Source organism: Hippichthys cyanospilos, chromosome 3 (genome assembly GCF_059441005.1).
Source record: "Hippichthys cyanospilos isolate Australia breed blue-spotted pipefish chromosome 3, RoL_Hcya_1.0, whole genome shotgun sequence".
NCBI classification, from domain to species: Eukaryota; Metazoa; Chordata; class Actinopteri; order Syngnathiformes; family Syngnathidae; genus Hippichthys; species Hippichthys cyanospilos.
In genome coordinates this window covers 28522706-28546137 of record NC_142371.1, presented here as the reverse complement: position 1 = coordinate 28546137, position 23432 = coordinate 28522706, and the positions used below count along the sequence as shown (strand labels likewise).

The 23432-nt window shown below is 42.0% G+C and overlaps 3 protein-coding genes across 4 annotated transcripts; all 3 read left to right on the top strand.

Annotated features, from left to right (window-relative positions):
- Nucleotides 1-1136: 1136 nt before the first annotated feature.
- Nucleotides 1137-9636, top strand: LOC148426701 (uncharacterized). Of its 2 annotated transcripts, XM_088409425.1 has the most exons (3): nt 1137-1360; nt 2715-2845; nt 6462-9636. In XM_088409425.1, exon 3 carries the CDS (start codon nt 6475-6477, stop codon nt 9349-9351), a length of 2877 nt encoding a protein of 958 aa, XP_088265551.1. In that variant the 5' UTR covers nt 1137-1360; nt 2715-2845; nt 6462-6474; the 3' UTR covers nt 9352-9636. The 2 variants fall into 2 exon arrangements, with proteins under 2 accessions (XP_088265551.1, XP_088265550.1); XM_088409424.1 differs by lacking the exon at nt 2715-2845.
- A 2355-nt stretch (nt 9637-11991) lies between these two features.
- LOC148426700 (uncharacterized) lies at nt 11992-14256 on the top strand. Its single transcript, XM_088410921.1, has 2 exons — nt 11992-12162; nt 12676-14256. Exon 2 carries the CDS (start codon nt 12717-12719, stop codon nt 14121-14123), a length of 1407 nt encoding a protein of 468 aa, XP_088267047.1. The 5' UTR covers nt 11992-12162; nt 12676-12716; the 3' UTR covers nt 14124-14256.
- Nucleotides 14257-15727: 1471 nt separating this feature from the next.
- Nucleotides 15728-22747, top strand: LOC148426699 (uncharacterized). Its single transcript, XM_088412143.1, has 3 exons — nt 15728-15997; nt 17547-17672; nt 18094-22747. Exons 2-3 carry the CDS (start codon nt 17556-17558, stop codon nt 21694-21696), a joined length of 3720 nt encoding a protein of 1239 aa, XP_088268269.1. The 5' UTR covers nt 15728-15997; nt 17547-17555; the 3' UTR covers nt 21697-22747.
- Nucleotides 22748-23432: the final 685 nt, after the last annotated feature.

The following is a 23432-nucleotide window of genomic DNA, read 5'->3' as shown; positions in this document are numbered from 1 at the left end:
TTAGGTTTCGAAGATTTCTACTGACGTGGCTGCGGGAACTTCTATTGCACGTCTCAAATTTCGAGGGCTGAACTCATCCGTGTTTTCCAAGTTTCTTTCTCAAGAACACCTAATTCAACTGATCAAAGCATCAGCCAGCTTTGCAAGAGCTTGAAAATGATACCATTTCAACATGATGTGTTTGAGAAGGAAGCATCAAAATCATGCAGGATACTAGCCCTCAAGGACTGGACTTTGAAATTACTGGGAGGGAATTTAAGAGCACTGGCGCCCAAAAGCCTGTGATCCTGTTGACTTTTTTGGATCACCAACAAAACGGCGTCTCGTGAACAGAGGTTTCAAGACATTCGGTAATACTAAGTTGACAAGCTAGGAAAGTACCTAGCCATGCAGTGTTTTTATGAGTAATTAACAAACCTCACCTTGGGTGTACCGGAATCCAGTGCAAGTTTGCTAGTGTCTTATGAAGCGGCGATGTGACTGCTTTTGTGCCTCAGTATCTTCCCTGCGGCAGACTGGTGGTGACCAGGCTGGGACGTAGTATGCTTTTAATCTGAAGTCACCTGAGCTAGGCCTGGAAACCATATCGTACTGAAGTCCAGTTGTCCAGTAGATACCCTCAACTGGTTGCTAGCCAATCGCAGGGCACACATAGACAAACAACCACACACATTTACACTTAATGGCAATTTTGCTACCACGCATGGGTGTAGAATGTGGACGGAATCCAGACCATCTGGAGAAAACTCGAACAACCGCGGTGAACAGGCAAACACCTCGCAGGAAGCGAAGGGGTTTTTTTCCCCCACCCCCCACCATGACATGCTAACCAGACTGCCACCCCGGCCTGGAAACCAGAACCTCAGCTCCGTGGGGTGTTACCCACTAACCCCTTCATCCTGCCCCCAACTTTGTATCGTGAAATAAAATGGTTGATTGAGGCACACGTTTTACCCATGCTATCTGTGTTGGTTCACTAACATTGCATGTCCAGCGACTGTCTTTCACGGGTTATGCACTGTGCAGCATTTGGCGGTCTTGAGGCTGCCTGGGGAATCACGTGACCCAAGATTTCCAGGGGCAGAGGCGTTTTCTCTGCAGGAGTGTCTATTGCGCGTGCGCCGGTGGCGGCTCTTGCACTACCCTGCAGCTGGACGTCGCTCTCCTTCCACTCGTTCTCCTGCTTCATCTCCTCTTCCTCTTCCTCCACTTGGCACATATTCTCATTTGTTCGCGGTTGAAGCGCGTTTGTGAGAGCTCGCGCATCTGCGCCGACAGATGTCTCCGGATCCTCGCGGTGATTCCGGCTCGCCTTTTGTGCCCATTTCAAAAGCTTTGGACATCCCGTTTGCGTGACAAGGTGAGTGTTTAAACGGTGCACGGGGGAAAGCGCTCCTGAGAAATGACCGATGGTGCTACCTCCCTAATATTCGTTGTTTGTATGGCCTCTCTCGGGAGCGTGTCCAGCCACCTCCCCTTGCTTCGCTCTCGAACAACTCGTGCACCTTCCCAAGAAGTGTACGAGCTTTGCAATTTGCATCAAGCGTGCGTTTTTGAAGCCGGACAAGCCATGCGTTGAATTTAGCATTCCTACGTTAGCATAGCCATGTTAGCAAAGTGGCCCGAATGGATCACACTGCTCATTCGAGCATTAGCTTTGCGTGCGTGTCTTTATTCGTATTTGCTTTTAACTGGATTCGCCCTCACGCTTGTACACATTGGCAGCCCTTTATTTTTTTACTGCTTTGCGAAGTTGCCCTTTTAAGGATGTTTGAGTGGCGTGTTGCGTTACGTTAAGTCAACACGGGCTCAGGTAAAAAACGAAAACACACAAATAAAAACAAATTTGTGTGTCCTATGAAATCCAGGCACACGAAGTTTTAAACGGTTCATTTCGGTGCTTGATAAGATGAATACAATTACTTAAAGACCGAATGATGACAACTTCACAATTCCTGCCTTTCACATGAATTGGATGCAGTACAAAATTATTTTCATAAAGCTGTGAACATTTCCTTTTTATAGTGATCCTGCTTTAATGTTTAAGACCACAATCGAACGAATGCAAATGTCAGAACCTCAGGAAACATACGTCATGATTTTATTTTATTTTTTTGTAACTAAAAATAATGTTCGATTATACCTGAACTTGTATGAAAAAAGGGCCTTCCTTGTTAAATCATCAACTGGTCACACATTTTAGGAAGAGGGTAAATGCTTTTCACTCAACAAAGCCTTATTGACTCCAGACATATCTCTTAAAATTGGCCAATATTAAAATAATGTACATTCGTCAGTCCAGAAAGCCTTACAAGTCTTTTACAAATCTTTCGGACTCCAGCAAAACATTGTGAGAGCCAATATTTGCAAAACGTGAAAAAACGAAACTCGACATGTCAAACTTACATGATTTATCAACAACCAATCAATTATCAAATTAACAACCATTTATTAGTGAATTTATTGTTTCCCAACATTTTTATCACCACAGACCGGTCATCATTTGACAATAGTATTGCGGCTCAGGAGGGAGGGGTGGGTTCCTTCAAAATAGTATACAGATACAACACAAAATGGATATATCGTGCACATAAAATTTGAACACACAAGTACCACCAATTTAATGGAGGCCCTGGGCCCAACTAGGAGTGAGTGTGTTTCTTATACAGTCTTCAGTTGAGTCCATTGTTTTGTTTTTGTTTCGGTCATTGCAGAAAATCCTGCTTCACACAGACAGGATGGTGGAAATCTCGAACATTTAAGCCCACCATCATTCGCAATCTCCAGCTGTTGATTATCATCTTGCCCGCCATGCTAGCCATGCTTCACCAGGTTTGGCTAGAAGGTAGCGCTCAAACTCCTTGCCGCGATAAATCAATGTTTCAAGTAGAGCTCCTAGTATTGCCTGAGGTTTCTTCAGAGTCTCTCCTGACAGCTTCTCCTGCCTTTTCACTGGGCCTTTTTTCCTTCCCAAAGATATTTTCCAATGGCGCCTGTTTCTTATTCATTTTGCTGATCTGTAGGTGAATTTTGGCTCAAACGAATGGAAGCGAGTCCGGTCAGTTTTCAAAACAAAAGGTTTTGCATGACAAAATATCTTTCAGACTCAGATAATACATAAAACAAAAGTAATCCTTTTCAGTTGATCCACTGACCAATAATGGGCTGCAGACCGGTGGTTCCAGACCCCTGGGTGGAGCTATTGTTTAAATTAAAATTGTCCAGATCTTCTGGTTTCAGCCTCCCAATATTTATTCTCTGAATTCTGTAGTTCTTCAGGAAACTGATTACTTTTGTTTGTGTGTTTGTTTAATCAAGATAAAGTCATTTGTAAACATACACTTTTCCATTGGAAAGCAGTGACAAAAAGCAAACAAAGGACAAAAGGAGCATCCCCAAAAAGTTCAGTCACCACTTTGTGCGCCACTGTGTGATGAAAATGGTCAAACTTTAAGAATAATGTTTAAGAACAATGTTTCTCAACATTTAATTGCAAATAATTAAGGCAGTTCATCATTTACAGTCCATATTATCGTCACATGATTTAGAGAATGTTGAGAACTTTCAGCGTGAAAGCGGCAAGACTGAAAATCGACAATAAATGCCTGTGATCTTTGATCCCTCAGGCGGCAATGGATTAATAGACATCACAGTGTAAAGAAGGCTGAGGAACAGTTAGCACAGGTTGTTGTGAGAATTATTTATGACCATGCACAGTGAAAGCCGTACATCACCAACATCCAGAAACGCGACCTGGACTCATTTGTAATGGACAGATGCCAAGTGGGAAAAGTGTGCTATAGTCCAATGAGTCCACATTTCAAATTGTTCTTGGAAATCATGGCCAAGGAGGAAAGATGAAAAGCTTCAAAGAGTAGCACAGTTGTCCACGTGTATTGAGAACAATACAATGGCACTTTGTATTCCTTTGTTATTGTTTCGCAAAGCAGACTGAGGTTTTTACACGTCAATAGATTGAAACAGAAACTATTTTTAATCAAATTGTTTAATTGAAAATTGAATCAGAGACCAAAAAACCATCATGGAATTGTGAATCAGATTCCCACACCTAATGATTCGCATTCGTAGTTGTAAAGCTATGATTAGAGTACAACTTTGCATCAACAAAACACCTTAATATTTCCAATTATTAGATCTTGTAAATCCTGCTAGCTCCTATTGTTTACAGATTTTGAAAGCGAGCTTAATTGTGAACTCAATGTTTTGCAAAAGTGTCCGGTTTATAGAACATGTTGACAGTAAGTACCAACTTCTTAATTATGGCATTTAAAGGGGTAATTCACTTATTTTAGTCTTTTTTTTAACCAGTAAAAAGTTAATTTTTCATCTAGTTAAAACCTTTATTTCAAGCCATTTTAGACACTCCTTTGAAAATGTTTGGAAAAAAATAAGTACCTAGGATTGAATGTTTGTACTCTTTAAAACATAAAATTACGTATTGGTGATTGAATTAGTTCATTTGATGATTACGTTATATTTTGTGTACAATTAATACTTTTAAAAACATGTTTTTTTACCTTCGACTGAAAATGACATCATATGTGCTGATGGCTTGGGTAACAATCAATCAATCATGGTTCATTTTATGAACTTCACATGACCAGCAGATGAGCAGCGATTGGTCTTGAGCACAGATGATATCACTTTCAGGATACAGCAAGTAGAAACATTTGTTTTAATGGTGTTTATTGTAGATGATTTCAATAGTCAAGTCATATAATTCGCAAAATCCTTATTGATACATTTTTAACTTTATATGGCCAAATATGCCAAAATATATGGATTAAACTTTTGATCAAGTTATGAATGAATGAAACTTTATTTGGCCGAGATAATGCAGCCAGACATGGTTAAACGCTTGCAGTCCTGATATAATGCATGTGGAGCAGGGGTGTCAAAACGTTTGACCTGGTCCACGCAGAGGTATAATTCTGCCTGCAAGATGATTTTGTGAAGCATTAATACAAAATAAAATGGCACAAGCCCATTAGTTTGCTGTCCGTAATCCATAGACAAAATGTTTTACTTTTACAATCAATGTCTAGATGAACACCGCAATTTACAGGGCCCCCGAGTCTTGTCACCTTGGCCGTTACCAGACATTTGGCTTTCGTCCGTATTTGATTTTAAACAGTCAGTCTTATTTTAAAATTTGCTTTATTTACAATTCAGCAGTTAGCACACAGCGCCTCCATGTTTGACACGCGATCTCTACTACTACTTTATGCATTTTCATCATCTGTCACGTATGTCGTTGTGTGGGTGCCACTCAAATGTCCAAAATGAGACACTCATTGAATTTTCTTTGCACGTCACTGTGCTCCTTGAAAAGAAATTGTACAACCACATATTTTTGTCTGCATTTTCCTACTACCGGATATGGTTCATTGTATTTATTTATTTTTGTATTTATTTATATATGTGTATATGTTTGTGGTTATATGATTTTCAACAATATATTTATAGTTGCTTGCCACTATTTTAATAGGTTGTAGTAATAGTTTTATAGTGTAATAGTTTATCATTTGTAATTGGGACCAGGCTGGCGCCCATGACAAAAATCCAAATAATAAGTGTTCTTAAGTTATATACCGTGGTTTTACCAGTCCGACCCACGTGATAATGGATCTTTCTCCATATAGTGGTGTCAAGTAAAGTTGACACCACTAATGAAGAGGTTATAGCGGATGCTCTTCCAAATCAAATCACGTTTATTTGTATCTCCCTGAATCACAAGGTATCAAAGTGCTTCACAGGTCAAAATAAGTCATATAGAGATTTCTTTTCATTATAAATACACAACAGCATCCCAAAATCCAAAAATAAAATCAAAATAACATTCAGAAAATAACAATCCAGTAAAATTGTAAAACTTCCCAATTCAAACATTATTCATCCATAAAACGTTCAATATGTAGCCGTGGTACAGCACATTATAAAATATCTGTGAATTAAAAAAAAAATGAAAGACCAAAACAAAGCATACCATATACTTCAGTATTGTCACACTATTAAGTGCCGTACTTCCACACTTCAAGCTCATACAATTGCCAGGTTAAATCCCTTTGTCTTGTCAACATTGAAACTTGTTATACACCGCATTTAAAGGGACACTGTGTAAAATTTAGACCGTTTTTCATTGAAAAGAAATGAATTAAATGCTTATAAATTCAGAAAACATATAGATGTGTTCTAAACAACCAACAGTATGTTTTAAATATAATCTTAGGTCCAGTTATCATTAAATTATATTGCATGGGGGGTGGCGCTCCTCCGGAGGCAGCCATGTCTGTTATAGCTACAGACAATGGTAAATGCAGCACCTCCTGCTGCCCGTAATGAAAAACGGTCAAAATCTTACACATTGTCCCTTTAAACGTATGGTAATAGCAAAAGTTGTGTGCACCATTCAATGGCGTGTTTTTGTGTGTTATTTACAGGAAACAACAGTCTATGATGCTTGGGCTACAGGGCAGCGGGCCACCGGCCTCCAAAATCTATCGTTGCGTGGCATGTTCGGAAACGTTCGGAAGACTGGCCGCCTTGCTTGTCCATCAGGCGACGCATGCCAACATGATCCCCAAGGTCATTTCCCCTCCTTCCAGCCATCCTGGCACGAGCCCCAAGCCCGACATGAGCCCGCAGGCCGCTCTGACAGCAAACCTAAAGCCATCCAATCCACAAGCGTTGTCTGACAGCGCCTCGCCATCATTTTTTATCTGTGATTGCGGAGAGGAATTTCACGACTTCTGTCTCATGCTTGAACATAAGCAATCACACAGTACTCAGTCACCTCCTCTCCAAAAGACAGACAGTAATGCGATCTCAAGTGGAACAGGGTCTACTGACGGTTTTAATCGGATTGTAGATGAAAGGCCGAGTGTCGCATTGGCAGATTCAGTCCAAAGTTGCGCCTCTATTTCAACATCGCCCGTTAAAAGGGAGCCAGAAGCCAGTGAAAGGCTGGAAGACAGCGAAGTTGTTCCATCAACTCCTCTTGAACCATCTGGAGCGCCTCAAGAAAGTAAAGATGTGAATGGTAATGATCGGTCATCTCCAAATGCCGAGCCAATATCAGAACCTGTAAAGGATTCCCATTCTGTTCATAGCAGCGACAATGAGGAACGAGCGTTGAAAAACAATAAATTAATGAAAATCCTAGCAACGGCTTACATGAAGCGCTCGGCGTCTCCATCTCCAAACGTCAGTACTGATATGATCACCCCTAAACAAGAAGCCATCCCAGTTGATATTACCCCGGTCAAAGAAGCTGAAGAGCCGGTGATCAATGATCTCTCTGTAGCAAAGTTAAGAAGACTGCTCGCAAAGACTGGCGCGAGGACGAAGGCTCCCACCATCAGCCGAATTATCGACTCCAGCAGGAAGAAGATAGTTTCCCTGACCAAAATGCTCTCACCCGTCGTGGTTCTCGAAACTCGTCAGAAACTCAGAGATTCTAGCAATAACGCTCTAGGAAACTATCAATGCGCCCGCTGTCGTCGAACTTTTCCAAACTCCGACAGACTAACTGAGCATCACTTCTTGCACAAGAAGGAGAGAATTAAGTGTTGCCGTCGCTGTAAGCAACTCATCATTGGGAAGCTGCCTTTCACCGACAATCACGTCTGCCTCCCGTTGGTAAAAAAGCCCACAATTGTGCCAAGATCAATGCCGCTAGTCCCCAAAATGGTACCATTCCATAGCTTTAACAATGCGAAAAAATCTTTCTACTGTCCTGTGTGCAAGCACAACTACGCCCGCAGGTACAACCTCAAGAAGCACAAGTGCCAAGGCCCAAAAGCAGCCCTGGCTCAGGCGCACCCCTTCACTGACAGATTGCAAGCGTTAAGATCGAGTAATAAAGCCTCGACGTACAGGGATGGTCATGGCGAGCATTTGACCAGCAGCGTTGGTGTCAGCACCGAAGCCCCCCGGGTCAAAGTGGAGGTGACCTCCACTACTGAGCAGTCCGAGACGACAGACCTTTCCTGGTGCGGCTTTCCCAAAAGCTTCCCGCCGTTTTTGTCCAAGTCTTCCACGATGGACCAGAATAAGAACGCCACCGGAGGTGTGATGGACAATAGTGTGGACGCGCTTTCGGCGCAGAACGAGAGCAACAACGAAGGCCAGTGGACAATGCCCCTCGATGATGAAACGGAACTTTTTACTTCCTCTCAGAACGCCGCTAAGGAGGATGAGGTCGATCCCGAGTCGCAGGAGATTGCCAACCTGAGCTATTTTGTCAAAGACGGCATAAAACGCTACCCCTGTCCCAGGTGTCAGAAAACCTACAGTCGGCCATCTACCCTCGCCCGCCATTTACGGCTGTGCGGGTCCAGGCCTCGGGCGCCCGCCCCCGTATCGCACGGTGATGATCGTGGCGGCGTTTCCCAAAACAGCGGCGCGAAACAAACGTTTCCTTGCGTCGTCTGCGGCCGAAGCTTCAGCCGCAAAGATAATATGATGGTTCACAGGCGAAGATGTCAGTTGCAGCGGATGGCATCTCGAGAGCCGTCGCAACCCAATTTGCATAGCGGCCCAAAAGGCACCTCGGATGACGACGCAAACAACTGGAGCATGATGTCACTACCCTCTGTGCTACCCAGGAGGGTGACATGCGAGTGTGGGGTTGGATTTACATCGCCAAGGCTCCTCCTGGAGCATCTACAAAAGCACGCGCAGGAATCCTACACGTGTCCGACATGCGGAGAGACTGTTAACTCCTGGGCGGACTATGAGGTTCACCTGCAGATCCACATGCATCCCCATCACCAGCTGCTGAAGGGACTCCAAACTCAACGATCGCAGCCCCTGCTACTTCGGATCCAACAGCAGCCGCCTCAACAGCAAGCGCAGCAGCACCAGCAGCCGCCGCCTCCGCCTGCGCATCAGCCTTTGCAGAAGGGAGCCGTTCTCGAGCGCTCCGGCGCCGATAAAAAGCGGCCCGTATGCTCACGGTGTGGAAATACCTTTGCAACTCGGTGCTCCCTTCAAAGACATTTATCTTGGGGCCGTTGCAAAGGCGCACGACCTCAAAACACACCCAAATCGTATCGCTGTTCCCGCTGCAGTTCAGAATTCCCCAACATGGTCAGCCTTCTGTTTCACCAAAGGAGCGGTGCCTGCAAACCCGTCGTCAAGCCTGTGCGCTGCCCGGTTTGTCTCCGTTGGTTTGGGACCGTGGACAGTTTGCAGAAGCACCTCCTGACTCACAAGCAGGCCGAATCCCATCGTTGCGATATCTGTCAGTGTTCATACCCAACTCTGAAATCTCTGAAAACCCATCTAAGGAGACTTCATAATATTGTGTCCGCAGAAATACTGCCTTAAACACATGCTTTATTTTCCATCTAATTTTGTCAGTGAACTCGATGTGGTGACGCAAAATGCCACATTTGATTTGTACCTGCTTTTAATGACGTAAACAAAGTAACACAAGAGAAGAACACTTTAGTTTTGTAGCAGTTTGCTGCAGTGGAATCAAGTGTAGTTTGTCAAGTCCCGTATTTCAATTTTAAGGTTGTGTTATTGTAACAATTGCACTTCAAATTTCATCCGATAGTTGTACTGTAGATTGTTCTGATGTTATTAAATATACCGATTCATTAACATGCATTTATTACTGTTTTTTCGTGCTGAACCAAACTGTTGTCTTGTTTTGTTGGAGAATTATTTAAAGGGGGAAAATATTTCTTTACAATAATGTTATATGCAGCCCCACTCATCTAAAACAGTGTTGTGGTTAATATTTCGTTTGTGGAATATGAAATCAATATGAACCCCCCCCCCCCCCCCCCCCCCCCCCCCCCACACACACACACACACACACACACACTGAGTGTCCATTTTACTAGAAAAATTACATCTTTTTTACTCTGTGCTCAGGTAATGGCTCAGCTTGACCACATGACATGACCAAAGTCAGAAAACAAGTGAGTTGTGATTGGCTGGTAACTGAACCCCAAGTAGCTGTGATGTCATTTTCATTTGATAGCAAGTTGCGAAATTGCCACCCCCTGAAATGAGAAAGGCTGGATTGTGCTGCTTAATTAATAGTTTACAAATGCAAAATTTAAAAAAAAGCACTGTCTTTGATTTGCTAGGGATGCATTGAGCATATTATTGTAAATAATGTCTGGGCTTGACTTCCGCTTTCATTTTTCACCTGTAAAAAAGAAACGGCGAAGAAAACATACGTGTAGGCTTCTGAATGACCTGTGAGGGTAAGCAGGATATAGATAATGGAGAAAATTATCCAAGAGAAAAAAAATTGAGAGCTTAGTTACCATCTTTTATTGAGTGGTCCCAGTGTAAAAAATTAATAAACAGAATTTACAAAATTATACAGCACTGTTATCCATCCGTACAATGCGAAAACGTCCCAACAAATGTACACAATATTAAATGAAAATGAGAAATTATTAACGTTACACCCATTAAAACAGGAACATTGACTGCAAGATATGTTATGTACAGTAAACTTTGCCAGACTCCTTAAAACCTTATCATCTGATATATTGAAAACATACCTATAGAATTTTGGTATGGAGTTTGTTTTTACTTTAAGAAAACTTTACTCGTCCCGTAATATGCTTAGGGGGAAAACATGCTTAATGCAAGTGAAATATGTAGTTTTATACAAAAAGTGCCTGGAAATAAAGGTCATTTCATGAATGGAAGACATTTTATGTCCTAAATCATATTTGAAATATAACATGCACTTCCTGACTAAATTTACTTGTCCCGAGACCAAATCTAAGAAAAAACTTTGAGAATTTCTTGAAAATAGTTTAAAAACACTAAAGTCTGAAATACTCCCTCAAATGACATTTTTATTTTGTCCCACACCCTGTAATGACCAATTTGAATCTCAAAACAGTTCAAACGGAATTCATTTTTAAAAAAATATTGTTTCATTGCTGTCTCTTTGCAACTGTGGGAACATTTGTTTTAATGAACATACCATGTCAAATAATTATTATTCATAGAACGCATGTAATGCAATGCATGCAACCGTGTTACCATAATCTTTTTAGCATGGTAGAAAGAAGACGAAAACTGATTCACATGATATGCTGGATTTGCCATCATCAGTTTTTCAAAACAATGGATAGACCAATGTTTTTTTTATAAAATAGTGAGTCTTACTTGAATGTATCGCTGTAACTCATGCAACCATTATGCATATAATTAATTTAAATCAATGATTTTTTTTTTTACATAAGTAAATGTGTTCTCGTTGGTAAGCAGTTACAGCAAGCTAAACTCACTCATCCCTGTTAATGTTAACGTAATTTTTTTAATTAAATCTTGTAATAAAAAAGTACCTTTCATCTGTAAGATGAACTGATCAAGCTGATGAGTTAATTACCTATTGTTGATGAATATGTAGCAGAAAATCTGATCAAGTCAACTTTTCAATAATTTTTCAGATGAAATGTCCTCCAATCTGGAATCAATGACCCATAGCTAGAGAGAGAAAGAGAGACAGACAGAGAGCAAGAGCCTCACAGTTAAATAGACCCGAGAATCCATTACCCATTCTAAAAACATGCATGGCGGGTGAATTGGACATACTAAATTGTCCTTAGGTGTGGTTGCTTGCGTGAATGGTTGTTCGTCTCTCTATGCCCTGCAATTGGCTGGCAACCAGTTCAGTGTGTCCCCCTCCTACTGCCCAAAGTCAGCTGGGATAGGCACCAGCAAGCCTGTGACCCTTGTGAGGATAAGAGGCTCGAAAAAAATGGATGGATGGATGAATGTATACAATGTATACACGTGTGTGTGTATTTCGCGTATCAGTCAAAAATTTGAGAAAATCTGTGATGTTCTTAAAAGCAGTGATGACGTTGAGGCGGTACCGCGTTGCCATCGCTAGAGGCCAGTATGACGCTTTTAATACCGGAAGTGCAGCTAGCAAATGGCGCCATCCGCAGAAGAAAACGGTAGCTTTACTTTTTTTTTTTTTCTTCTTCTTCCGGGGGGGTAATGGTGTGGTCAGATGCCACTCACTTAATGCCTGAACGCACTACACATAGCTTTCCTGCCCATAGACGGCATCGTTTCTGGAAACTCCTGTCAGAGACGAGTATTGAAGTAGAATTCTTCTACGCCGCGGCAGCTTTTGACATAACGGCCAAGGTAAGTAGACATTGTCATCAGTTAGCCAGTAAAGGCTATGTTTAGCACGTTAGCATTAGCAGGCTCACGTTCCATCTAAATCGTGTCCGCAGCCGAAAAAATATCACAACATAACTAATTTGCTCAAAGGAAATCAAATCCTCCTACGACGCTACTTTTGATATAAGGGCAAAGGTAAGTTGACGATGTCATCAGTTGGCTCTGGCGATGCTTAGCACGTTAGCATTCGCATGATCCATCGTTCCATCAAAATTTCGTCCGCGGCTGACAAACTGTCACAACGTTTTGCATTTGTTTTTTGTTATTTTATTATTACAATACTTCTCCAAATGAAATAGAATGTATTTACGTCGCTGTGCCATGTTGTTGATAGATCATCTCCAAGGCTGCTAATGTAGTAATAGCTTTTTCTGCACTCTTTTGCCATAATGAACATTACACATCAAACCAAGAGCCTTGCAACCCTGAATGATTTAAAAAAAATACTGCTGTACATCCCATGTTTTTAAACAGGTGCCCCGTTGAAAGTGCATACATCACCTCCAAAGCTGACGATGGAGCAACTTTCCCAAGAAAGCAGCTTGGATGGTGACATGAACACCGGAGGCATTTGCTTCAGCTGCGAACAGATCTTTTCCACTCAGCAATCATTGGAGGAACATGTGTGCCCTTTTTCCAGTCACATCTGCTCCTGCGGAACTGAGTTTGCCATGTACAGCGAAATGCTGAACCACAATGTTACACATGAACCGGGACAGCAGGTGCTACATCACGGGACGATAAACAAGCGCCGGTTTGAAAAACATATCGCAGAAGAGGAGCAGTTAAAACGCTTCAAGTTGGGTGGAGCCGTCTTGAAAGCTGACGGGGCTGGGTCAGCGAGGCAGGCGTCCCAGTCCCCTTTGGCATCGACGAAAACGTCTAAGCCGACGTCTCGCGTGCCTAGCGTGTCTTCGTCCAAGCTGTCATCCGTTCATGCTGGCCAAGATGGAGTAAACATGAAGAGTATGTTTTCTACTGTTGGCGCCCCAACAGTGGATCTTTGGACAATTTACCAGCCCGTGGTGGTGGTACAAACCATCCGTAAGTGGAACCCTTGGAAACCGTACACTTGCGGTAAATGTGGTGAGGGTTTCATCACTAAGCGCATGCTCATTTCACACCATAGTAGTCACATAGCCGATAAAATATGCGGCTGCATTGGATGTGGGCTGCTCCTGTCCAGCAGGAAGTTAGTGCCTCGCTTCCACTCGTGTAACTCCCCCAGCACCACGGCCAAACTCAAACTCATTACAGCCAGGCCGCTGAGTTATAAGAATCCCGTCCTGGAAATAGACCTGACTCAGAGCCCGAGCAAGCATTCCAATGCTGGGAACAAAGACAGTCGGATGCTTCAAGTCACCTCGGCCCTGCAGGTGAAAAATCAAAATGTGCGAACCTATGGCAAAGTTGCTCAGGGAGTTGGCGCGGCGCCTACCCAGCAGTTCAAACATCAAAATTCCTTGCAGAACGCCTCCCCAAAAAGCAGTTGGAAGTATTCGCCCTCGCCCGCAACGAAAAGCGTGATCCTTAGCCAGCCCGTGGAGACGTCCCCCAGGGGAGCCGACTTCACGTGCAGAGTGTGCCACGTTGTCTTTGAGAGCACTCAGATGCTGCAGAGGCACAAGTGTCCCAAAGCAGACGAGTTCATGGCCAAACACGGCCGCATCGGCAACATGATCAAGCCCCGGCGGGATGTCGTCGTGTCCAAGACCACTGTGACCCGCGTCAACGGTGACAGGAGTCACGCGGTCACGGCTGATGTCAAGAAACAACAAGGCCCCGCCGACAACGGGAAAAACGCTGAAAACGTTGATACGGGAGATGACATGGAAGATGATTGTTACATCGTGGAACCCGGACAGGAAAAAACATCTGAAATGATTTACCAGGTCACCTCATCTGTCCCCATTAAAACTTGACCAGTTTGCACGTAGCGCATCGGTGTACGTTCATTCCAAAGGAGTAAAATGTTTCCACATCTTCTGTCCTTTTAAAATACATATATGTGTGTATCAGTTTAGATTTGATAGAAATATGTATTTGAATCTGGCTGCGTCCTTTTTTTTCTTTTTTTTTTGGGGGGGGGGGGGGGGGGGGGGGGGGGGGGCACGGGACATAACATCAAAATGCGCCAGGTTTACAAAAGTGTATTTGGATATTGGCGTTAAATTTTCAAGTTAACTCGGCGAGGCAACAAGGCACTGTATTAAAGTTTTCTTGAGCTTTTTCTAAACACGGTTTAGTCTGATCAGAATGTGTTAGACTTTATGGAGTCACTTAAATGGCAATTTTACCCTCTTTGACTCATCTTAAGTGAACATTATGTATTATTAAACTTTATTTTTAAATTCTCACTGAAAGTTTGTTTTTCTTAGATGCGGTTATTACTGCTGCGTTTTGTTAATTTGGTATGCGCTAATTTTTACTACCTGTAATCACACAAGTACGTGTGTGTGTGTGTGTTGGGGGTGGGATTTTGATGAGCATAAATGTGCTGTACCTGGCAAAAGTTTGAAAACCTTCAAATTCAAATGGTCTCAAAGCACAATATATTAGGAGTCGAGTCATGAAGTATGCACATCCTAAACCTAACTCAAGCACCAAGATGTGCGAAGCTGTTAACTTGGTTAAAGGTGTCTAGATCAAAATTATAATACATAATAATATGTTTAATAATTCTTTATAATGTTGTGACTTTAAAATATTAATGGCCTATTCATTTTTTTTAAACAATGACTTAATGAACTAAAGGACCTTTCCAACCTTTGCTGGTACCCCGTATATGGGAGGAAGTCATTTTGAGAGTGAATAAATACAAATGAAATTGCAATTTTGCACAGCTTGCGCGCCATGCACTTTGTCCTCGCCCGTAAGACATTTGTCGAGTCGAACGAGTGAGGATGAAGTGTACTCGTGTGGCCGTTAAGATGGAGGCCAGTGATTTTAAATAAACGCTCAATCTCTTTTCCACCTAAACTTTTGTTCACCTCCCATCCAAAACCACCCCTGGTTTTCTCGCATTTGTCCAGGAGAGGTCGTCGTTGGGTAACAGCGGTAAACTTGCATTATTTATTTTTTCTTTCGGGGAAAATTACATTTTTCTCTGTTGTATATTTTGTGGTGCGGATCAATTGGAGATACAATTGTCACACGTGCAGCAAGGCGAGGAAAAGACTTAGTTTAGGGTTTCGTAAACGTTCTAATTTTACGACTTCAAGCTTCGCCATGAACACAAGCTAGCGATAACCAACACAGTCACGCCATTTTATATTCTTACTGAAATTTGGGAAACCTTATCATTCACAACTCACTTTTGACTACAATTAAAATGATGTCTTTAAGTTGTCTTCGTAGATTAGTCAGAAGTGAAACCTCCCACCCTGCCGTCTTACGAAAGGAAATACGCTCGCAGGTGCATTTGAGTTGGTTTTCAAAGTCAAAGCGGCACAATATTCGGTTGAAGTGGCTTGTTTCATTCCCTCTTTTCCGTTTACGCTACGACATATACTGCAGGTCATTTCCAAAATTCCAACCGCACGTGAAGTGGCCGCTTCGTGCGCAAGACGTGACCGATAGTGTTGCCACATCGACGTGGCTGTATTATTGCTCAAATGTGCTAAAAGATGAGAAACTTTGATTGTCATCCGAAAGAATGTGGTTTTAGGTATATCAAACCGCCAGGGAGCCACAACGCTGCTGAGTTGCTTTTAGCTTTGTGCTAACCAGCGCTAGCTAGCTGAGCAAGCCGTCAGTGCATGGCCAACAAGGGACCAGTGTTGGCTCGCCCACTCAGGCAAGCACTTTGACTATTTTTCTAATAAAATGTACCCTCACCAAACAATATTGACAGCAAAGTCTTTGAGAGCATCATTTGGCCTGGGCAGTGTGCGATTGCTATTCACTCGTACGTGAATGTTGTTGGTAATGAGCTAGCAACCTGGCCTACAATGAGCGAACGCCTTTGCTCCCTTTTTTTTAAGATGGAAGCAAAAAAATGAAGTTTTTGATGCAAGGAAGGCTGTCCTGATATTTTACTTAATATTTTAAAGATGATGATGCATGATGGATGCATTGCCGTTGCTAATATAGCACATTTGTCATAACTTAACGTAGTGCAGTTAACTATTTGAGGAATTAATTATTTTTGTAATTCCGAACTGAGAATTTTAATTTTGCACGAAAATGACAAGATTGCAAAAAAAAAAAAAAAAAAAATCCACTTACGATTTGTAAAATTGCATTTAATATATATTCATTTCATAATTATAGCAATAAGCTTTAGTTTTTATTGCACACCCACTATATATTATCTAACCAATATTTTGAGTGGAAATTAATTTTCAGTTATGTTTTTTTAAACAATCAAAACATTGTTTTAATGCCAAATATATTATATGTGCATTTTTTTCCTTTGATATTAGACATTTTTTTTTATTCAATCACCAGTCCCCAGGCTGAGGTCGACAAACTTTTCCAAAGTAAAGTTGTCCAAAATTTCAAACTGAAATGCTCGCTCTGATGCATCGCCAGTGTCACCAAATGTTTAATTAATTATGATCCATTAGGGAAGAAGTGTTGGACGGCGATGCTTAAAAATGCCAAATATTGTTGCAATAATCAGACTAGCCAATCGGTCTATCCCGTTATTTGACTCAAGACTTGACCGGCTAAAGGATGATTGTGATTTGTAATTGAGGCATGTTGCTTTAAGCAAAATTAAAAGTCAAATATTGACCTTGCAATTAGATGTTCTAGAGTCCCACACTAATCTAAACACATTATTCTGATTAGAGTTGTATTTGTGGAATAAAAATAAAAATGTATAGATCTTTATTCTAAAAGATTAAATAAACTTTAGTGTTTTCCACACAAACACACAACAAGGATTTGGAAACAAAATGTTTTAAGTCATAGGCGTCGAACCCCAGTCCTTGAGGACCGGTCTTCTGCATGTTTTACAGCTTTCTCTCCTCAACACAGCTGTTTCAAATGATTAGCTCATTACTTAACTCTGCGGGAGATTTAAAATGATCCTAATCATTTGAATCAGGTGTGTTTGAGAGAGAAGAAACATGCAGAAAACATGAAAACATGCAGGACACCAGTCCTAGAGGACTGGAGTTCAAACACCTATGGTTTAAATCATTTAACATTTGAGATCGTCATCCCCTGTTGTTTTCCGAGCAGCGCAGGGATGAAAAAATCACTCATTTTAAAAGAGACTGAAATATTTTCATAATTCCGCTGTACCTTACGTACTTACCTGCCTTATCGATAAAATGTCAATATTAGTTATTGTATACATTTTTGTTACACCTTTCTAATCCTTGTTTATTCTACAGAGTCCTGAAATGGGGAGTAAAATTTCCTTCAGTAGAAGGAGGAATGACCAGTATACAGTCTCTGATTTAACTGCTGTGACATCACATCCTTGCAGTTCCTTTGATTCACCAACAGACTGCAAAGAGGTAACTAAATTGACGGACAACTTACACATCCGTCTTTCCATCTATTTGTACATCATTCTATTTTTGCTTGCCACCGACGCTGGATTAAGGCTACCTTTACCAGTGATTTGGGGGAAAAGCTGGACTGCATTCTGGACTTGTTATTAGTAAGTGACAGGGCACCCACGATGAGCTTATTGAGTGGGAAATGATCCCACACGTTTATATGAAAGTCAGCAATGAAAAGTAAATTCTGTATGTTCCAAAGGGAAGTTGTGATTGATGACTATGCATGTTGTTCTCGTTTAATGTTAATAGGGCTATTTACATTTTATTACTGACCCTCTTTGTTTTTTTTTAATTGCATGCCTTTATTCATTGCTTGGGTCTGATGAAATACTAATATGACAACAAAGTAACGATGTGTCATTGTCTTTTACAGGCACCTAGAGATTCAGAATGTAGTGAGGAAAACCATGATTCTGAATGGGGGGAGGACACGAAAGTGACAAACCTATGTCAGCCTTTCTCTGCATCTCCCATATCAGAGACTCTAAAATCTGAAGAACCTGTCGATACCACCTGGCAACCTACTGCTGCCTCACAGTTAGGGATGGATGCAAAGGCTGAAATGGCACCAGCAAATGAGTGCCACTTGACAACAAACAGTCACGGACTAACTGTGAAGCGGCAAAGGAAAAGTGGGCGTACTAGAAAACTCAAAGCCTCCAAGCTCAAGGACAAAATATATCCAACTTCTGACCAATTTGAACAAGAAGAAATTGGTACTGAAACCCAAGTGCCAACTTTCAGTGAAAGTGACAATGCTGAGTCGGCACCTAACCATGTCAAAAATTCCTTATTTGAGTTACCTCATAATGAGACCTCTGGAGCTTGTACTGACCGTGATCAGAAAAGGGAGGACGTACTTTTGGTGCCGAAGAAAAAAAGAGTAAGGAGAAGGGAAATGGAATTTCTTCACAATTTCGCCGGTGAGGCTCTTTTGATTAATGAACTTACCAGTTCCACACGAAAACTGAGAAGTCAGGAAGAACGACCGGTCTCAGGACACGAGGAAAGCGGTCACTCTGAGGTAATGGCTGCCCCTGAAGAAATTGCAGTCTCTCCTACACCCAAAGGTAGTGCAAATAATCATTCTGTCTCGCAAGTTGATCACCAAATCCCTGCTAAGGTTCTCAAGATTGACGGTTGTCAAGAAGCCGCGTCTGTGGAAAACAGTGACGTAGGCTCTCGCCATCTAGAAGAGATGGACAAACTGCAGAGTTTGGATGGACAGCACCCGGAAACAATTCCAGACAAAAACTCTGCACAACTGTCCTTGAGGCCTATGGAATGTGACAGGGACAAGCAAGTGGAAAGGCATGGTGAACATCTACAAGTGAATGTTTGTGAAAAAAGAAGCGACACGTCCCCTGGGTCTGTGGTAGAAGAAACAATCGAGCACGGGCACCGTGACCGGCTGCAGACTCTTTCAAGTGACCACAAAGGTTGTCTGGCGAAACAGTCTGTACAACTCGAGCAACCAGAAGGAAGTAAAGGTGTCTTGCCTCAGAATTCTGAGCAAGTAGCTCAACAAACCTTTCGAAACCATTCGTGTTGTAATAGTTCACCCAAAATGCAGCTCGGTGATGATGAACGCCTGAGTGAGTCAGGGTGTCAGAGCAATTGCGACAAATCAAACAACGCTGTCTCTCCTCAGGCGACAAAGCCAAGTGACGATGATACCGCAGAGTCTCCTGAAGAACCCGTTGAGACCCCTTCTGCTGTCAAAGTTGAAAACACAGAGGCAACGTTGGATCTTTTAGAACCCTCATCAAAGTCAAAAATTCCTAATGATTTTCAACAGAATGACAGATTGGCCAGCAGTTCTGAATGTCAGTACATCAAACAAACCGTTTTAAGACGAAGAAAAGGCCGCAAGAGGAGAAGGAGAATAACAGTTTTGGTGCCTCATGAAAGAAAAAGTGAAACTGGGGACCAAAGAGACTGCGACGAAGTAACTCCTGAAGTTGCCCAAAACGTCATTTACATCCAAAATGGGTCTAAAACCCTGCTGAAATGTGGTATCTGCAGCCGAACATATAAATTTATGTCTCAGTACATTATACATCAACGCATTCACACAGGAGAGCGACCCTTTAAATGCAAGGAATGCAAAAGGGGCTTCAGCAAGAACTCAAACTTAAATCTCCATCTTAAGATATGCAAAAGAGTTTTCAGCCAGACATCAGACTTAAATCTCCATCTTGACGCACACGTGAAGAATGCCTCAGCCGTTGACAGTCTATCTTGCAAAATTCAAGTCCCGGAAGACAAATATTTTGACCACATGACGATGCCCGCTAATGGGCCAGACCAAGAAGTTTTCAGTTTAAGTGAAGACGATAGTCCCGTGGAGAGACTTCAGGGATCTTTGCCCCCCGATCACCCCGTCGAAACACTTCAGAGAGATTTGACCCCTGAAAAGAGTGAAAGCAAAGTGTGCCAGTACTGTGGGAAGTCCTTCAGATACCAGTCCGCTCTCATAAGACACGAACGCGTCCACACAGGGGAGAAGCCTTTCAAATGCGATATCTGCGGCAAAGCCTTTGGCCAGTCTTATTTTCTCCGCGTGCACGAGCTGACACACTGGTCAGTGAAGCGTTATAATTGTACAGGCTGTAAAAAGTCCTTCAGTCATTATAGCAATGCAAAAAATCATACGTGCAGACCCCCGGGAAGCAGCTTTCAAATGGAGCCCGTCAAATCGGTAGCAAAGCCTTCACTGACGTACACGTGCCACATCTGCAAGAACGTTTTAGACAACCTGCAAGAGTTCAACAAGCACATGAGGGATCACATTGGTACAAAGCTATATCGCTGTTTGTACTGCGACAAACTGTTTGGTGTGCTCTCTGAGTTTAATGCCCATCGTAGTTTGTGCCAGAGTGAAAAAAACGGCTCCTGTGTCGGGGTCAAGGAGGAAGACAGAATGACAATAGTAGAGTACACGGTGACGGCGCATAAAATGTCATCTGAACTGAAATTAAACGGCCATCGCAGAGACGGCAAGTGTCAACCGCACAAAAGACCGTCATCGAAAGTAAACCGCAACAAGTCGAACTCGATGAAGCCGACGGTCCCGCAGACTCCTCTTCTTTCGCATTTCGTGTCAAAACTGAACAAACTGGACAACCGGTCGGATCCCAGGAGTTACCTTTGCCCCAGTTGCGGTCGTCTGTTCAGGCACATCGGCAGACTCCGAGCCCACATGCTCACTCACGCTCCACATCAGAGTTACACCTGCTCCTGTTGCGGCAAGACTCTTCAAAACTGGACCAAACTGTGGCGTCATCAAAGAGTACACCGGCAACGTCGAGGCCGCTTCTCATGCGCCATATGCGGGAAAGGATTCCGTTTTGTTGAATCGTACAAAAAGCATATGAGCGAGCACCCGGGCTTCCGTTGGATCCAGTCAAAGCCCAAGACCGTCTTCCTGCCTTATAATTGCGATCACTGCAAAAGTCGTTTTAAGACTCTCGATTTGTTATTCAGTCACCAGGTTTGCCATTTCTCAGCACAGGTCACACGCCTGGCCCCCGTTATGGATCGGTCCTTAAATGATCATTCTACACAGTCTACTAGCATGTTAAATCCTACTTCAACTCCCCAATCAGTAACATTGTGTTACGAATCGGGAAACGGCAGCCCAAGACCCACCGCTCTTCCGGGTAACCAAAACTTGAATCCCAAGGACTCCTCTACTCCGACTATGACTTCACCTCACCAAAAGCAGGATTTGGGGTTGGTTAGGATTGCCCAAAGTTCCGGAAAGACAGCTGTTCACAAGAAATCGCCGAGTAGCCCCCGAAAAGATAGAAATGTGTTGGACAAGCAAAAAGCGCCTTTGAGAACTACTAACAGATATTCATCCTCAAATAAAGGGTCTTCACAAGACCTTGCCTGTGCTATGTGCGGTAATGAATATACGGCTCTTTCAGACCTTTATCATCATTATTTGCAACATGCGCGAGATGAAGTATAATCCAGTGTGCCGCAATGTGCATATCCACACCACGTTGTATTCTAGAACGAGAAATCATTTTTGCAGTACAGTACATACATGTACAACCCCGATTCAAGTGAAACTAGGGCATTGTGTAATATGTAAATAAAAACAACAACAAAAAAGAATTGCAAAATTTCTTCGACCTACCGGGCGTGTTTCATTGTACACAACATAAAGACAAGATATTTCATGCTTAAACTGATAAACTATTTTGTTTTTTGCAACTATTCTCTTGTTTTGCATTTGATTCCTGCAACAGGTTCCAATGAATTTTTAGACCGGGGCATGTTCTCCAAAACCTCGATGCACCTTTCAGCATTGCTGGTGCCATTACTAAACATGTGTAAGCCGCTTGTACAATGGGGAATAACACACCCTCGTATTATCACAGATTCTGGCTTTTGAACATTGCGCTGGCAACGATTTGTATGGTCTTTGCATAATAAAATATAGTTATTATTTTTCACATTAAATATCTTGCCCCTTGTAGACCATTCAGTTGAATATATGTTGAAGATAATTTGCAAGTCATTGTACTCTGCTTTTGTTTTCATTTTTCACCAATGACCCAACTTTATTGGAATTGGGGTTGTATATACTGTATTTTGATTTATGGTGTTCCAAGATAATGCACCCTTGAAACGAGACATTTTTCATAGTAATTGTCAAATTTTTCCATTAAAAATCACTAACGTTTGTCAGCTCATGCTGAATTGTGTATTTTTTTGAACATGCATTTTTTTTATTGATCTTTCAAGCTCTGAAAACCCTTAATTTCGTTGATGACCAGCAGCAGGTGTTTGGTCCAACAAATACTGTTAAAAATGTAAATCTTCTCGGGTATACAGACTATCTTGGTACAATGATGGAAAATATTAGAGTCCTCGTTTTTGACTGACTTCAGTCAGCAAACAGCTCTGAGACTGAATTTTGACTTAAGTGACTCCTTGACTATTTCTCACCTTTACTCTGTTGTATTTCGGTAATGCTCTCGTTTGTCATCAATAAATGTTGTTTTTACATACTGCCACTGACTATTTTTTGGTAGATTTGATGAACATTTTGAACATACCTACATAAAGGTGCAGGTTTACGGTTTCAGTATTCATGGAGATGTCTCCTTGTTGCTAAAGCATCTTTTGTAATAGTTGACTAGAAAGGCTAATGAGCATGTCAACTAGTTTCAGTGACTTTAAAAGGAAAGTTAAGACAAAAAATTGTCACAATATGTTCTAGGTGTCCCCACTATTTTAAACAGCCATCTAATTATTTTTGCATTGTTAAATTTGAATTAAGCAGCAAAATCCACCTTGTTTCATGGCTCAGCTTGTATAGTTCACTTGACCAATTCTTAGAAAACGAGCGAGCCATAATGTGTTGTTGCCTGGGCAACCGTTGTGTCATTTTAATTTGACAGCAAGTGGCAAAAAATTTCGGATAAAAAAAATGGTTGGATTTCGCTGTTGTCAGGTCAAATCCTCAGAAATCACATTTTGGCGACTTTTACTCATATTTATACCACTTGGTGTAATTATGTGGGTGAATTTTTTTTCAATGTTTTCAGTTATTGACCAATATAAAAATTTGAAAATGGCTCTGCCCCTTTACAATGCAATGCTAATGTTGGAACAAAGATGCCATTTTTGGGGTCTTGAAAACGGATGGTTTTGGAGATACAACAATTCCATTCAACAACGGAATATTTGCTATTT